At 42.2% G+C, this 18,433-nt stretch overlaps 1 protein-coding gene across 3 annotated transcripts in view; it reads right to left on the reverse strand.

Annotated features, from left to right (window-relative positions):
- Positions 1-417: 417 nt before the first annotated feature.
- Positions 418-18,433, reverse strand: part of SH3GL2 (SH3 domain containing GRB2 like 2, endophilin A1) — a 212,444-nt gene continuing 194,428 nt past the window's right edge. For all 3 annotated transcript variants that reach the window (XM_044265609.1, XM_044265610.1, XM_044265611.1), the window contains exons 4-9: positions 10,738-10,881; positions 9,730-9,863; positions 7,532-7,690; positions 5,689-5,792; positions 4,060-4,190; positions 418-1,993 (exon numbers count right to left, since the gene is read on the reverse strand). In XM_044265609.1, the coding sequence (XP_044121544.1) occupies positions 1,794-1,993; positions 4,060-4,190; positions 5,689-5,792; positions 7,532-7,690; positions 9,730-9,863; positions 10,738-10,881 (872 nt within the window). In that variant the 3' untranslated portion in view covers positions 418-1,793. The remainder of the gene's footprint in view (positions 1,994-4,059; positions 4,191-5,688; positions 5,793-7,531; positions 7,691-9,729; positions 9,864-10,737; positions 10,882-18,433) is intronic.

Consider the following 18,433-nt stretch of genomic DNA (forward strand, 5'->3'; position numbering starts at 1 on the left):
TACATATTCTGTAGGCACAGCTCCTGCCCCCACCACCTCCACATGTGTGTGGAGAAAAGAATGATGGCTTTGGTCAATCTATTTTCCCCTATTTCTTTCTCTTTAAGCATGAAAGACAACAAAAAACTGGTTGAGATGGCATATTTTTTGTGTCTCTGAACATTCTATCTTTTTGATATCACCATTGATGGTACCTCTTGTAACTTCTAGAAGACTTCCTCTCCCCACTTTCTTATCTTCTCTCCCAAATCACCTTCTTCCTAGGATTACTTCTTGCCAGCGAAACTTCCCTTGCTGCCAGAGAGGGACATCGGAGGTCAGAGCCAGGTCTGATTCGGCTGCATCAGAAGGCGATGCAGATTGAAAGGAGACCCTCCCCCCGCAAACTGACACGAAATAACGGACCAGAGCCTTCGGTTGTGTCTTCAGCAATATTTATTGGAAACGGCGATGCTTCCTGTGGTAAGAGGTTTATACATTAAGCAGTAAGATTTGCCTTTCGCTCCACGTGACCCACTACCGCAGGCGGCACATCTGAAGCAGCACGTTCAACCTCTGAAGGAGTCTGTACAGCTAGATAAATAGAACTCTGGACACCTGACAGGACCTCATAACCGGTACAAAAAAACACAAAACCACTCATAAGCTTACACACAGCACTGTACACACGACATGAAGATGGAATCGAAGGGGCGGATATAAAAGTAATGACTGAGGTGGGAAGAACTTTTGTATGGGCAGCCACACATCTTAAACCACTAAGCACAAAAATCATCTTTATTTGGTCCTCATTGAGGGCAGAATCTGCACAAATGATGTTCAAAGAATACAAGGTGGAAGCGGAAAGGAAAGACAGTTACTGTTTCTTGGTCTAGGAACCAGTGGAAAAATGGTTTCTCGTGTTTTTCTCCTTGTGTCTCTGTGCAAATGGACTCATGAAGCACATAATTCACAAATAAAACTGAAGTGAAGATATTTGTTCCCTCTTCCCTGTATCTTCAGAAATGGCCTAAATACATATGTGGTTTCTCTACAGCAAGAAATTTAAGCTTGGAAACCAGATGTTTTCCCCTTTCCTCATACTGGAGAATCTCTTCTCTTCAGCCCCACCTACCAGGTACTGACTGCTAACCGTCTTGCTTAGAAATACAGCGGGAGCCCCTCTGCCTTTACTAGCAGGGAGGGAAGAAAACTGCCTGTCCCTCAGAAACAGGCATAATTGGGAGGAACAAAACTGACTGTTTTCAGAAAAGGTTTTTAACTCACATTCAACACTTTCCTACCAATAGCATCAAGGGATTGACTCATTCAGACCAGAAGACAAGTTGCTGGTGAGGGAGGCTTTCTTCCACAATTCTGTGACTCACATATTTGGGAGGGGACAATGGGAAAGCAAGACCTTTCTCCTACTGAAATGGAGAACCTGAGACCTCGAGATGGCCCCTGGGTGATAGACAGTATCTTCTGTAGGGTGGTTTTACTGTAATGTGGCTCATGGTCATATTCTAAGAAGCCACAGCCTCCTGAGAAGCAGGTAAACAGCAGTTCCGTGACGACTGGCTGGTCTCAGATGGTGTTTAAAAAGCACATGCCATGCCTGCCAGCCTCAGAAGATACGACCCATCACCATGACTCCTGTGGGATCACACAAGTCAACCAAAGATACTCGGTGGGGCTTGATGACCTGGACCACTGCGGCCTGCATTTGGGATGTGTTGTAAGCAGCATTACCGAAGCAGTGGTTAAACGTAACTATCTGGGTCAAGAGGAGGTAAGCCTGCCAGCCCAACATCCTAATGAGGGAGGGCGACCAGAATCTCCACATAGTTGATGGGGAAGAAGCCTGACTGGCCATGAAGCATCCCCTCATACCAGTTCTCATCAATCTGGTTAGTGAGTGTGATGATATCACCCTCTTTAAAACCCAACTCCCCTTCATTTTCAGGTTCAAAGTCGTACAGAGCTCGGCAGCAAGGCTGATCCATTGGGGCACCTGGAAGTGAAAGCAGGAGAGAAGAACACAGAAAGACAAGGGGTATTTAACTCACATTTCTACTGCCTGCTTCACCTGCCTGGCCTGCAATCCCCCTGGTTCCCCCCTCACTCCTCTTCCCTGCTGAAGCTTCCTCCTGTGGCTAGTCCCCAGTCCGCTGCATGGCATATGCCCTTCACCAGTCTTGGGAAGTTTTCTCAGATCCCTGGAAGTTGCTAGATGCCTGCTTCCATTTCCAGTACGAAAAATGGCCTCATCTATGCCTTGACACATGCAACATGGTCCACCGAGGTTTGCCTTCCTGACAATGTCCAGAGATGGGAGACCCAGTGACTTAAGGAGTTTAAATGAGATTTAGGTTAATGGAATATGGCCAGAATCCTTTCCATGTTGGCATTTTAAAATCTCTGTACGTGTGAAAGAGTTGAGTTCATTACAGGGACAATGCTTGACAATGTCAGAATAACAGTGCAGTTCTAATTTTTTAAAGGTAAGGACTCTAGTCTCTGGAAAACTGCTGTAACATGGTGAGAACAAAACAATGTAAGATCCTGGGTTCAAGTTCATACTCTGAGTGACCTCGTACAAGGCACTTCCCTTTCAATTTCCTTGTCTAGCATTAGAACGAACAGAACTTACTCCACACTACTATTGTGGCTATTAAGTGAGACTAGGTAAAAATTATATAACTTACTCTCGGAAAACCGTTGCATATATTAGGGTGAGTACATGGGAGTTCTGGCATACAAAAAGTAACATACTCTACCTTGAGTAAAATAATGAAGAATGGAACCATATCTTAAAAGTGATCTATTTTAAATGACCATCTATATTTAGTATCACATGCATCCACATGGGCACATAAACTCAGACATGTGCATACAGCTCTCGTCACCTAGATGACTTTAAAAGGAAACAATGTCATCTGCCTTTTCACTTAATGAAAGCAGAAAATGAACAAGTCTCCAAAAGAAGAGTGAAATATGTTGTTGGCTTCTGAATAGGGAGAAGCAAACTCATCACGACTTACATGCCTAGTCCTTGCAGCCAGCGAACTCCTAAGAGCCACGGCTCTGTTTACCCAACCCTGGGGGCTCCCCACAGGGAGGCGAACACAAAGGACAGAGAGGACCAACTGTCGCCACAGACCTCACTTTTTCCTTTCATGGTCTCCAAAGAGCACCTCATAAAACATTTCCTACTACAGAACATCAAGCCCTGGGCTCCAGGGAAAAGAGGAGATACTGCATTTCTTGAAGCCCATTTCTTGAAGTCCAGTATAAGATAGTTTCCATTTCTTCACCCAAGTGAATTGTTAAGGTTGAGAATGTTTCAAGCACCGGCTTTTACCTAGTCTGTGCATAGGGGGTGGAGAGCAAGGGTGCCAACTAAAAGAACATATTATTGGGTATACGGCATTATTCCTGATAGAAAATACATTTCAGCTTTTACTATACACCTACTTCAGTTACCAGGGTACAGTGAGCTGGCTGAAGGTGGAGGAAGGAGGGAAAGCTAGCCACGCTGCGATCTGAAATACGTTCTCCTACAGATACATCACGCCCCGGTGACTCGAGATCTGCAGCTGGACATGCTGCTGGGCTGCAGTCCGTGCGTTACATGGAGTGTCCGTGGGCGTGCCCTGCCGGCTGTTCGCGCTCATGCGTGCTGGAACGCAGGCGGGAAAAAACAGGAAACCAAGACCGTGCTCCCGGCACCCAGCTGACACGTTAGGGTGACTTAACACCGCAAAGGAAGGTCAAAATCAAATGTGTTACTCAGGAGGTTCATGCGTGTTGATGATGGGGGAGTGAGAGAAAAAGGGACGTACAAAGAAAGTTTTCCAGAGGAGAGAAGAGGGAAAAAGAGGGAAAGAAACAATCAATGAGAAAAGAAGGAAGGAGTGCTGTAGAGGAGTTTCCACCTGACGAAACCATCCTGCAAGAAATGGATCACTGTAGAGCTCCTGTGTAGCCAGACTGGGCTGCAGCTAGAATTTCTGGGACAGCGTCAGTGGGGTGTGCCCACGGCCCGTGTCATGGGGTCTGCACGTCTCAGCTCCTTACCTGCAGGTTTGGGTGTTCCGGTGTGGGACAGGCCTCCGTTGGGCTGAGTACTGTCTCCAGTTGTAAACTCCAGGGTCATTCGTGGCTTAGGCTGATATTCCCTTCTAGGCTGAGATGAAGCTTGTCTTATTCTGCATTAAAAAGAAAAAGGGTGGGGGATACGAGTATGGAGCCAATTAAGAAGCCAAAAGAAAAGCAGTAAGCCTTCAGAAAGGCTACTAACGTGGAGCAAGGAAAATCTAAAAAAACAAAAACAAAACAAAACAAAAAAACCCGCCCATAGCCGCTCGCTTTGCAAATGCACAGTCTGGTAGGTGTTGAGAACATAAGAGGAACAGGACACAGTTCCTGCTTTCAAGCATCTTACAGTCAGTAAGGGAGACCGAATGTAAACCCCCGAGGACCAGAAACCACAGTGAATGTTGTTACGGAGAGACACAGAATGCTATAGGAACACACGAGTGGGAGTGGGGAAGGGTCTCCCTGTCCACAGGAAGGCTTATGGAGAGGGAGACAAGACAGCTAAGGGTCATTCTCAGATAAACAGTCCTTTCCAGAAGAAAGGGTTTAAGGGCTGGAGAAGGCCTGGAGCGAGGAAATACCGTGTGCGCTGGGAACAGTGAGTGATTTGAGATATAAGAAACAAGTAAGAAATGACGGAAGACAGGAGCAAAGTGGAAAGGTATGACTAATTAATATCTTCCCCATACCTCTAGGTATTTTCCAGAGTCTTGGGTGTTCATGAAGCAAAGCGTACAGCAGATTTGCAAAGAAAGGGAGGGTTCAAGGTATGGTGATTATAGAACGATACTGACTTTGAACATATGTCAGAGGAAAAAAGGAAAATGGCTCTTTGTGCTCAGTGGATGTCACAAAGACATATGGTGCTTCTTTACTATGTTGAAGTGCATGGATTTGAATCTTTAGAGAGGCTTCAGAGTGTGACACACATTCCCACAAGGGTACACTGAGGAAAGATGGACAAAGTGACACATAGGACAGGATGGGGTGTCTGCCTACAGCTGTCAGGCTGTGCCCTGCAAGTCCAGGGAGACCTGGTCACAAAGAAAATGAGGCCCTCAGCCGCAGGGTGCACCTGAGGAGGAGAAACAGGCATACGAAAGCTGTCTCTCTGATGGCAGAGGACTTGCTCCCCATTCAAACGCTGCAACAAGACTCAGCCTTTCAAAGACGTGATGCTTGCCCGGCAAACCCCTGCTGCACCACTGGGTAACCTAGGGTGAGTTACTTTATCTGCCTGGGCTTTCCACCTGTAGGTGAGGCTAATCACACGTCATCTGCAGGGCTTTCGGAAGTCTAATGATGATACAGCTACGGCACCCACCCAGAGTATCTGCTCAGCAATTCACACCGTTATCACTGGGAGCGTCCTGGCTTCCCACCTGCACCAGCCAGAAGGGACCTCTCATCAACACAAGAGTAGACTCCATGGAACAAAGTAAAACAAAGCACAAGACACAAGAAAATCGAAACGAATGATCCACAAGGTAGGATCAGCAGGAATTTTGGCAGAAGCTTTTCTTCAGATGTATTCTATTATTTCCATTTCTTTACCCACCATTTCAGAGGAAGAAAATAAGAATATAAAATTCAGGAACTGTGAGATACCTTTCTTCCAGTCTGACGGTGACTTGCTGCAGGATCTGGACGGCCTGCTTGTGGTACTCCAGCTGGGCTTGGACGAGCGCAGACAGCTGGCTCACCTGTTCGATCTGCAGGCCAGTGGGAGTCATGACTCAGTTATCAGGTCACCATCCTTAAGCAACTCCTACTGCCCGACACACAGCCCAGCGCTCGAAGATTCTATAGGTTCCACATTGGGCAAGGATAAGAAGCATCTGTGTGCTTGCAAATGTCAGTACCATGCCGAGAAGCCACAATATCAGGAATCCTTCTAAAGATCCCACACCTCTCACTGAATAATCTCATTGTTAGCTACCAACTTCCAGGTAGGATTTGGCTAATTTTATTGATTTCTTATAGAAAAAGAGACATTGACCAAAGGAAACTTTGCTCCCTATGCTTTTCATGCTATTAGTGTTAACAAAAATATGAATATTGATTTTTCACGTGCGGCAGCATGGAGGCAGTTTGTCAGGATGGAAAATCCTATTCCTCTATCAGCCTCATCTGTCACATAAAGGGGTTGGGTCAAGTGACATCTCGGGTTCATTTCCGCTCCAGTACTCTAGGCATCCTTAGTTACTCTTCATTTTGTGCCTTGGATTGTGATCTGGCTGAATGAATATTGTCCTCCAAGTCAGCAAAGGCAGCCGTCCCAAGAGTTTTGGAGGTGGAATGGGGCACCGGGTACAGAGAAGGAGCACTGTACCTCAGGTCACCCCCAGGCCTACAGCATTCCTCTTCAGTAGGTAGGTGGGACGCCAGCTGTTCTACATAAACACCAACCTGTACTGTCTCTGGGTGGTGGGGAAGTCCAGACATGTTCAACCCACCCACCCTGTCATCAGTCAGGGCAAAGCAGTGAAGTGATGAACACACGGAGGCTCTGTAAACACCTTGGGAAAATCTGGTCAACAATTGATAAGGCCAGACCTGGGCCTGAACAAGAACTTGAAAACTGCTTAGCTGGCTTTATTACAGGAGTGGTGGGAAGTCCTTGCAACTATAGGGCTGAAAGAATTCAACAGAATATAACTTCTAAAGCCATGAATAATAATTTAGCACACTGCACGTGGTGCCTGGGTGGCTCAGTTAGTTAAGCATCTGGCTTTTGATTTCGGTTCATGTCATCTCAGGATCATGGGACTGAGCCTCATTTGGGCTCCACACTGGGCATGGAGCCTGCTGAAGATTCTCTTTCTTTCTCCCTCTCTTCCTTCCCCTTCTTCTCTGTCTCTCTCTACCCTTCTCTAAAATTAAAAATAAACAATAATAATAATTTGGTGCACTGGAAATGTAAAAGGAGCTTTTAAACTACATTGCCCCAAATACATTATCTATGCTACAATCATCAATCTCAATTGAAATTAGTTTTTGAAAGAAAATATCACCTTCACCTCAAAATACAGGACACCTTAACCTATACTGAACCCTCAATGCTAAATGCATTTTAGGTCATGTTCCTTTATAATTTGAAGTCATTCAAATTATTTTTGACAAAGTATTTCAAGCTACTGGACTTTTACTTGGATCATCAGAAACTTTCTTCATCTTCTCATGACTGGTTAATTCCTTAAGATCATGAGTAGACAAACATCTCACTAAATGAAACCATGGAAATATGGGGAAAAACCTCTCACCATTGCTTGATCTACTTTATTATTTCAAATTATTTTAAAGAAATATTTATCTATCAAAGTTCTATCTATCAAAGTTCTTATTACATAGTATAATTAGATATATGGACAATTTAAATTATATAACCTTTTAATATAATCTTGAGCCTCAATGGCAAGATTAAATTAGAAACCACAGGCGAGGCACTCACATCCATCTCCAAGAGATTGAACATGCTGGACTCAGCAATTTCTTTAGATTCATCGAATTTCTCCAGAGCCTGACGGAGTTCTTCATCTGGAATCTTGCCTTGTCGTTTCTTCTTATAATCAAAGTCCAGGCGTCGACCCTCCAACTTCTTTAGATGATGCTGAAAAAGTCAAGGGCAGGGATATGCTTTGAAAGGGCTCATGGAACAGGTCTATTTACAGCTCACTTCTCCATCATGTCTATTAGCTTCCAAAGTAAGACAGGCTAAGTTCTAAAATATCACGTCACCAGAAGACTAAAGGAAACTGCATCAGTGGGGCAAATGCTTCCAAAGGCTAAATGTGGAGAAGCATCTTTAAAAATAAGTAAGGGCAAGAAAGAAATTTGGGGAATTACCAGTGCCCTTTATTTTCTGCCCTTGCTGCGCCAAAGCCAAGCTGGAATATGTCTTTCTGACCCATGACAGGAGCTGGGAATGTGTGCATATGGCCATCCACGTGCAAAACACTGCTACACAGAACCCACACAATCCCATCTTCAAGAGAAAGGGTGTCTCGTGAGAAGGTAGAGGAAAAACAATTTCCTTGAAGAGAAGGGGGAGAGACTCATCTTGCTTTTCAATCCTAGAGCACTAACCCTAGAAAGGGCTTATCTTTGAGGAAACCAGTCGGTGAGAATCACCTAAGTTGCTTACAGAAATATGGATTACTGATCCCCTGCATTAAAATATCCAGGGCCAGGATCTAGGAATCTATATGTCCTTTTTTTAAGATTGATTGATTGATTTGTCAGAGAGAGAGAGAAAGAGAGAGCGCGCACAAGCAGGGGGAGTGGCAAGCAGAGGGAGAGGCAGAGTCCCTGCTGAGCAGGAAGCCTGATGCCGGACTCAGTCCCAGGACCCTGGGATCATCATCTGAGCCGGAGGCAGACACTTAACAGACTGAGCCACCCAGCCGCCCCTAGGAATCTGTATCTTAACACTTACCCTTGTTGACTGATGTGGCTTCAGGGAATCCCGGATAAGTTTAAGTCTCCCATTTGGTAGATGATGAAACTCAGCAGAAAAAGTCTAACTTGGAAGAGATGCTAGATGGGATCTAATGACCCACAGCATTCTTCAGTCCCTCCTTTCATCCTCCCCACCGTCTGGCTACCCAACCTCTGCCCAACCCTCTAGCGACAAAGTGGGAAAGTTCTTTCCCAAAGTGAAAAGTTATCTTTTTTTATTCTAAGGGATGTAGTATTTCATTACTAATGGGTGGGAGAAAACACTAGATTTCCCTGATCCTGGGTGTGTATGGCAAGAAAGAGGGAGATGAAAAGAGAGTTGGGAGTGGTGAAGAAATAAGAAAGAAAAGAGGAAGAAAAATACCCTAGACCTTCCCTTCCACTGTACAACCTCCCATCCATGCCCTGAGCCAAGTTAAATGTTTGTTCCTTTGGAAGGGATATTCTTGTAACACATGTGAACTTGTAGTCAGCTGTAGGGTAGAGTATTGGGGTCGGGGTTAATATTGTAGACTAAGAGTGAGTCTGCCACTTACTACTGTAATCTTGAGCAAGTGATAGGACAAAGGAGACTCAGTCTGGAATAAAGAGATCTAGGGGACTTCAAGTTGTGAATTGCCATGTTACGGTGAAATTAATTTCAGAGAGGTTTCACAAATATTTGTCGAAGGAATGAATGAGAAAACATTACACACCTAGTTGGAGGTTAAGCCAGTTGAACTTTATTTCTGTGGAACAGCTCTATGTGTTTTATAAAGAGGAGAATTTTTCTTCCTCAGTCCTAACAATCACTATGAAAATATGGAAACATGTGTTTATGCAGTGATAGTATAACAATGTACCTAAGCTAACAATTGATACAGCTAGCCTTTCGGAGGATGAAATCAGCCCAGAAAGCCATAATTAATAAAAGTGGGTAGTATCAGGGAAGGATAATATTCCTCTGAAGGAAAAAAAAAGGTTGATAACCTGAAAACTCAATGTGGAGAAGACGAATGTATTAAGTGGCCCAGTCATAATAGTGGAATAAAGTATTGCATTTCTGGTTTCTCTCAATTTATCTTGCTGAGTTATTTTGTAATCCAAACGTCACCACACACGACAATCTTGAAAAAATGTTTTCTGAGGGGAAAAGGGCACCTACGTTTGTAGGTTCAAATCAGTCACTTCCCAAAGATCAGTTGCAGATACCTGAATTTCTCTCAGATCTTTGTCATGAAGGTTCTGAAGGGGGTCAATGAAGTTCTGCTTCACCTCCATGTCCAGAGAGTCCTTCACTTCTGAGAGCTCCCTCATGGCCTCCCCCACCTCACCAAGAGCTGGGCCTGCAAGGGGAGAATGACTCTCTTGTATGATAAAGGACAAAGGTGAAAGGTACCTGCAGTAAGAGGACCACCTCAGGTGAAAACCCAAGGACTCCTGCCTGTCTTGTGAAGACAGCCAAGATACAGGCAATATATAATGTTTTCCAGAGAACACTGTATTTTCTGCCTGAGATGGTCCATACAGTACAACAGAGTCAACGATACCAAGGGGATGGTATTCCATATTATGAAGAACATGAAATTCTGTTTGTCATTTAAGAAGCAATTGGGGAAGCTCCCTGCCCTCCCTTGTCAGTACTGGGCTAGTAGGGAATCCGTTTAAGGCCCATGCATTTATTTGGTGGAAGCAAATACCAGGAACAGAGGGCAGGGTTCAAACAGGAAGGACAGTCATTCACTGAGACCGACTATCGTGAAGAAGTGAAAGAAAAGTGTTCTGTATGGTGACTAAGGGTGGAGGAGAGAGGGGTGGAGGAATTCACCCGGGGCTGTAGAATTGGGTACCATGTACAGAAGAGCAGAGACTGAAGGGGAAGCTCACGGGGTGGGGTGTCACATCATGTTGACTGTTCCCTTCGCCTCAACACTCAGTCATGCCGGGCACACTGCACAGTAAGTTTCCAGGCATCTGGATACGTTCGTAGGCTACCGTGAAGACTGGGATCTCATCAGGGAAAAAGAAAGTCTACAAAACTGACACATCACACTAAAAATGACAAAATGATCCTGAAGGTAAACTTTTGGCCTCGTCTCTAAGACATAAAACTGGGAACTAAAATATAAAACGGTTGGAACCATCTCCTGCAGAATGTCTTACTGGCATGAAATCCCCGTGGACAAATGAAGGAACTCAAGTGTGGAAAGCAGTCATTACCAAAGTTGCAGTCGTCTCCCAGCTCCCTCCCGAACTTGAGCATGGCCTCCGCTAGCAGCGCCTCTGCCTGTGGGTAGCCTGGCCCCTTCTCCTGGCCGCGGATTTTTGACATGGTGTTGATCATGCTGAGTTTAGCTCTGGAAGCTGGAGGCAGAGAGAGCAAACAGTCTCATAGTAGGCAAGGTGATACAGTGGAGACAGGGCTGGACGAGAATCAGGCCCTAACCGGTCCATAAACCAGCTCAGTGACGGACAAATACATCTTCACCTTCTCTAGTACAGGCAGGTTGACCAACAGATAGATACAGACAGACATTTTTTTCTTTCATCCCTGAAATTTCCCTTTCTCTCAGTATCTTATGAGGAACTTAACAGAAAAGGCAAGGCTCTTTTGCGGGAAGATCCCACCTGCCATCATGCTCTCTTTCCCAATTTCCCGTGCACCTTTCCGGTCCTCTCTTCATTGAGGCAGCCCCTCTGTGGAGCTGGGAGGCCCCACAGAAAGCTTTTTGAAATCCCCTGAATTGGGTATTCTGTGTTTTAGGATTCCAGTTTTATATTTCAATTCTAGAAATCTATGACAAAGGTATGAAACTGTTAATTCTTGCAGTGTGAGTTAAGCCTCATGCTAAGTTTCACTTACACCCTTATTTTCAAAATCAATGCTCAGCTGAGATCCTGATCGTAAACTGACCCATGAAGAACAGAAATATTGTGTTCATTAAAAAGGCTTAATCACTTCCCCAGCACATAATGGCTTCTGAGAATTAGTTTTGTGCCACAAAGACAGCACTTCAATTTCTTTCTTTCTTTTGTTTTCACAAAAGGAGATGCCTAGAAAGCAATTCCAGTTTTCATGGAAGAAGAAGTTTTGCTAACACCCAGTGAAGGAGATTTTCCTGATGTTTGGATACCGGGTTTCCTCAGGTACATTATTAGAGTGAGGCTGCACATTAGCCCAGGACTGTGCCCAGGATGCCTCTGGCATGGAAACCCTGATAGAATCACAGCCAAAGGCACTTCCAGCATTCAGTGGCTAATAGTTAATCTTGAAACATTTGTTCCAAATAGGTCTTTTTTAAAGGTTTTTATTTAATTATGTTTATTAACATATAATGTATTATTTGTCCCAGGGGGACAGGTCTGTGAATCATCAGTCTCACACATTTCCCAGCACTTACCATAGCACATACCCTCCCCACAGTCCATAACACAACCACCCTCTCCCTACCCCCTGACCCCCTGCAACCCTCAGTTTGTTTTGTGAGATTAAGAGTCTTTTAAGTTTTTATTTAAATTCCAGTCACTTAGCATCGTGTTATGTTAGTTTCAGGCATACAATATAGTGATTGAGCAGTTCCCTTTAGCACCGTGCGCATCACAACTGCACCCTCTAATCCCCATCTCCCATCTCACCCATCCTCTCCCCACCCTATAACCATCACTTAACTCGTAATCATAGTTAAGAATCCGTTTCTTTGTTTGCCTCCCTCGTTTTTTCCCATTTGCTCACTTATTTTGTTTCTTAAGTTCCACGTATGAGGAAAGCATATGATATGTGTCATCTTCTGACTATTTCACTCAGCATTATACTCTCTAGCTCCATCCACGTCATTGTAAATGGCAAGATTTCATTCTTTTTTTATGGCTGAGTAGTAGTTCACTACACACACACACACACACACACACACACAAATGCCCCACATCTTTTTTCTTTTTCCTCAGATCTTGGGTTAGGCTTAGGGCCAGGGTGATGATTTGGGCCTGGTATCCTGGAGTTCAGGATCCTTCAGAGGATTAGTATTAGGGTTTAGGGGTTGGGATTAGGGTTAGGGCTCAGGTATGTGTCTGATATCCTACAGTTCAGAGATCTCACAAGAGAATTAACCCTCAGATTTATGCTAGGGTGAAAGTAGACATGGCAGCCATCTATTGAGCTGAGGCAAGCTGGGATTGTGGGCTCCAAACATTCTTTGGTTTTTTAAAGTTTTTATTTTAATTCCAGTTAGCTGACACACAGTGTTATATCAGTTTCAGGTGTACAATGTAGTAATTTAACACTTCAGTATGTCATAAATAGACTTTTATTTAAATTTGGGCTTCCAAGGTCAAAACTGGAGATGAGGACAGTAATCACGAGAGGGTCCCTCCTGGCCCTGCCCCAGGGATAGTATAATGAACAAGGCAGCTATGCTGCCTGCCTTTAGGAAGTTCACAGTGAATTAAGGGTGGCATCTATCTTAAAAGCAATTAGAGTGAAATGTATATACTTAGTGCCATGCTGGGGAATTATAGCAAGTTACAGAAGGATAGCATCACCCCAGTCTGTGGGGGTGAGGCATTGCAAAGAAGGATTCTGGAGGGCAATATCTTCAAGTTTAGAATCACATAATGAGTAGCAGTTAGCAGTTAGCTGGGCTAATATGTAAAGCCTGGTGGTAACTGACAAAATATATATAACTCACATATTCTTTGCTTTTCAGAGAAAAATATATATAATACATGTTAAATTTCAAAAATTGAAAATTCCACATGGTCACACATTTTCAAGGGAATAGTGTTATTAAAATATATTTTCAAAGCCTCTTCTATAATAAGTCCTATCAGAGATCCAGATAAGACACAGTCCCTGGCCTCGGTGTGTTCATAGTATAGTGAGAGGTCAGATAAATAGACAATGGCAACCAGCATAAATGAAATGATAGATAATCTGCACACACAGAGAAGAACTAATAAGCACAAATAAAAGTGAAATAAGCAAACACTAGACAGTAAGAATTATAGAATGAATAGAAGGAAAGAAGATAAATGGAGACCAAAAAAAAAGAGTACTGAAAACATACATGGTGGTTAACCCCTTTTAATCATGTTTTGACCATCTTACACTCTAAGGACTCACTTCTTTTACGAAAAGAAAGTTGGTATTGATTTGTGCTTCTATCTTGGTTCTGTAAAACGTCATCTTGCCATAAGTAATTACCAGAAGTCACTGGAATGGCTTAATATACTGTGGCTGAATTTCAAAGTCATCATTTTCAATGTTGGTTAATTATAAAAAGTTTTATTCTTCTAATCATTTAAGAACATCTTGGATATATTCTACGTTTTCATGAGAAAGAGGAAGAAAACCCTATCAGTTTATTTCTTCAAATAATCTGAAATATCTATTAATCCATATATTATTATTCATATTATGAAGAAGTTAACTTTTACATTCATTCACAAACTCATTAAATATTTCTCTAGAATCTTAGATTAGTAAAACCTCTGTGTTCTTTTTTTTTAATATTTTATTTACTTATTTGACAGAGAGAGAGATCACAAGTAGGCAGAGAGAGAGGGAGAAGCAGGCTCCCTGCTGAACAAAGAGCCCGATGTGGGGCTCGATCCCAGGACCCTGAGATCATGACCTGAGCCGAAGGCAGAGGCTTAACCCACTGAGCCACCCAGGCATCCCAAAACTTCTGTGTTCTTAAAAGAAATCTTCAGACCTCTGAATTCATCATCTTCAAATGTAACCTAATTGTTTTTAATAAAAGCTATCTTTTAAGAAACAGAGAATAAGCTGGGAAAATATAAATTTTAGACATTAGAATTCCTGTAATATGGTCTCTTCTCCTTCAAACTATTGTTTTTTCCTTTCCACCACTTTACTTTTCTCAGAAATTTTTACAGTCTCTCAGGTGACATCCCCATCCTCTGACTCATGTGCCTAAGAGCCTTTTAAGGTATAACAGAAGATGGGAACTAGAAAATTTGTTTCCTTTTGTTGAAAAATAAAATATTTTTTTAGGAGATTAGAGAAGAGAACCAACCCTGCTTACGGTGGGATTCCATATTAAAAACAGGGCACTAGGGCCAGCCCACATACTGAACTATGAGATTCCTCACCCACCTCCCCTTCTTGTCCCCCAGAGAACTGGCAGCCAGGTTAGTACCTACTGGGTAGGGGACTAGAAGATTCTTCTCTGGGGAATACAACCAATCCAGAAGAGACCTAAAGACACTGATAGTTGTAAGCACCCAATACAACTCTAGGCTAATAACCCTAGAAAGAACCCATTACAGTTTGTAAGCCTCCATTGACCACCACACAGCTTTACTGCCCTACAGCTAAGTGGAAAAAGACAGACACAGTCACTAGATTTCGAAAAGGGCTTCTAACATAACAGAGCCAAAACAAATAGGCAATTTCCTATAATAACTATCATTAATGTTCTCAGGTGTCTAAAGATACTTTGCCTTTGAAATAAAGAAACAGAGAAGAACTCCTAGAAATTAATATAATTTAACTGTATATGTGAATTTAATTAAAATATAAAATTAAAAAATCATTAGAAGCACAGAGTTGAGGCAGATCTCCCTAAAAGGAGGACAAAATTTTAAAAAGAGATGGAAAGTCAGAAGAAAGCTTAAAATCAGGATTAGTCCAGGAGGTCTTATGGTTAAATAATGAAAGTTCCAAAAAGAAAACACATAGAAGGGGAATAAATTCTTTTTAAATTTTAAAGAAAAATTCTCAGAACTGGTATATGTATTTTTCCAGATTGAAAGGGTCCACTGAATGCCCAGTACATGGCTAAATGGATCTACAAAGAGGACCACTAATATGAAATTTCACTGGGAACAAAGAAAAGTTCCTAAAACCTTTCAGAAAGAAAAAAAATAGGTTATATATAAACATCAAGAATTAGAAGATCACTGAACAGGAGACTACCACGAACATGAGACATTTCCTCAGAAAACAATGGAGCAATGACTCCAACTTTCTTAACGAAAATAATATATAACTCTATATTCAAATGATCAATGAAGCATGAAGATAGAACGATGACATTTTCAAACACACAAGGAAGGTTTCTGATCATTTTTCTTTCCAAGCGAATGGAAGGGGGATTCTACCAAAAGGAAGGTATAAATCAAGAAAAGGGACAGGTATAGAATCTAAAGAGACCCAGTGTAAGGAAAGATGTAAAAATGATGACAAAAGGTGATCTCAAGATTGCCATTGTGCATCCCACATTGAGGGGCAATGGTAGCTGATACTACGTATCATAATCAGGGCATGTGTAGCACAGGAAGCCATGTGTACAAAGGAGCTATAGTCTCACCATGAGCCCCATGAGGTCAAGCTACACTTATCAACCACTATAGCTTGCTTTATAATGCACCCTTAATTGGCTTCCCCTCTAACCTACTTCCATTTGTGCTCAAATCCTTGCCTCATGGAGTCTTTCTGGGAGAACTCAAACCAAGACAACCACCAATCTAGAATGCAGTACCAGATATCTCAAAGATAATGAACATGTGACCTGTCTCAATATAATGGGAGAAAATTCATGTGCATAGCAAAGTGTTTGGGAAAGAAGTAATGCATGGTACACAAAAAGTGAAGAAAATGAAAAACTGGGGCATCTGGGTGGCTCAGTCAGTAAAGTATCTGCCTTTGGCTCAGTTTATGACCTCAGGGTCCTGGGATCAAGCTCCGTGGGGGCTCCCTTCTCAGCGGAGAGTCTGCTTCTCCCTTTGCCCCTTCCCCGACTCATGTTCTCTTTCTATCTCTGTCTCTCTCTCAAATAAATAAAATCTTTTTAAAAAAGAAAATGAAAAATAAAGCAATTATTAACTCCAGAAAAAAGAAAAATATTGTAAAAGAAAGAAAATACAGTCATACTATATGTATCAGCTCTGTATAAGTTTACAAGGGCATAAAATGTAAATACTGAATACTAATCTTAACAAAATTATGCCATAAACATACATAATAAGGAAAGGAAAGGATGTGGGAGAATGAGAAAATAAGAGAAGAGCGAACAATTCTCAACTGCCAAACTGGGAATCAAACAGAGAGCACTTAAAGTTGGAAAACCAAGCAGGGAGCAACATGAGCTGCTGTTTTAAGACCAGAAGAAAAAACAAAGAAAGAGCCAAAAGTGTTGTTTCTGGGAACTGGGGAAAGAATGCAACTCCAAGAGCACTGCTATTTTTTTGTAAAAAGCTTTATAAATTTCTTTGATTTTGTATACTATGTACATGTATTATTACCTTTATTTAAAAAAAATTAAATTTAAAATACCTCCCACTCCCTTTTCCCTCAGGAGACCTAATTTAGTGGCTGAACTGGATAAGCAAGATTCATGGTATCTTGGTAATTGGGGACTGTTCCAACCTCATGGATCTTTCAACCAAAAAGTTTTATACCTTAACTGGTTTAAGGAGAACTGGCCAGGAAAAGAAAAAATATAGATTAAAAAGTAAAATGCCATCAGAAAATCATCAAAGAAAAGGGCTTGATGAGTCCATAGCCAGTTGATTTCTGGAAGCAAATGTATCTAGTCAACTTCAACAGCAAGAAGTGAAATTAGATTAACCTTTCCAAAATAAAAGGGGTGGGAGGGGAGTTCCATTGTTTTGTGCTCCATAAAAAGGCAGTTTATTTTTTTGCCTAGTGTCATAACTACTGTGAAAACTCAGAAAATTCACAACTTTCACTTCTTGGTTTTTAAATTTTTTATTTCTTTATCCAAATGAACAAACAACAAAGCCATTAGGTCTTATGTCTCAGAGAAATCAGCATAGTGCATTAAAATAAATATTGGCTTTGGTTTAGACAAACATAGGTAAAAATCCAGGCTCAAAATCTTGCTGGCTAGTATATTCCTGAAAAATAATCATTCATAGGTTGTTTTCTGTATTCAATGAAAAACAACAAAAAGAGTAACTAGCTTAGACACACAACAGGCGCTGGAGATGGGGGAAAGCACTCCTTTATTCTCCTTTTCAAGTTCTTTTTTCTGAGTATGGGCGCTGGAGTGCTTTACTGCCTGCTTGAGTGTTTGGGGAACTCCATTTCCCAGACTCCCTTTCCCACATGCTTCACAATTAGAATTGGTAGAATGCAAGGCTGTGCAAGACTTGGGAGGTAAAGGGGAAGCAGTAGTCATAACATTCTGGAAGCTGTCACTTTATAGAGGGGGTAACAAACTGATGCAGGGCTACAAATGGATTCCACCTTGCTCCCCCCTTTCCCTATTCTGTGTCCAGCTCTTCTCGAATACTGTCTCTGCTCATCAACAGGGACCCTAGGCCCACCAAAGATGTTCTGTTGCAAATGCAGAAGCAGTGAACTTGAAGAACCAACAACATTCTACTGGATTCTATAGCTTTTGCAACTCTGCATTAGCAGCTGGACCTGCCTACCTTTCAGATTCCTTTCTAAGTTCATTCACCTGGGTCAGAGCTGGTCAGTGACCTTTTTCTCTCATCCTTTAACTCTACTTTTTTGACCTTTATTTACTCAGATCTTCCCATAACTGTACAAGCTCTCTTATGATAAATCTTTTATTCCATGATATCCACAATGACTTTACTTCCCTGATTGAACCCTGATTCATATAATGCATCTCATCTCGCAACTCAAAAAATCATAATCTACCCTGAACGGAACCCTGAAAATAAGTCAACAAAACCGGCTGTAAATATTTCAATTCTGCAAACTGTGTTTTCAGAATCAGACATAAAAGAGAATAACTAGGTAGGAGTGAGCTGCTAATTGAGGAAAGAACACCAGGAAAGGGAGCCAGTTTAACAAAGTAGGATTTAAGACCAGGACTTTGGAGTTAGACTGAGTACAAATTCTGGTTCTATTTCATGTTGGGTAATTTTGGCCTTCAAGCCTAGACCAGTGTCTCATCTG

The sequence above is a fragment of the Neovison vison genome, chromosome 9 (genome assembly GCF_020171115.1).
Source record: "Neovison vison isolate M4711 chromosome 9, ASM_NN_V1, whole genome shotgun sequence".
In the NCBI taxonomy this organism is placed as follows: domain Eukaryota; kingdom Metazoa; phylum Chordata; class Mammalia; order Carnivora; family Mustelidae; genus Neogale; species Neogale vison.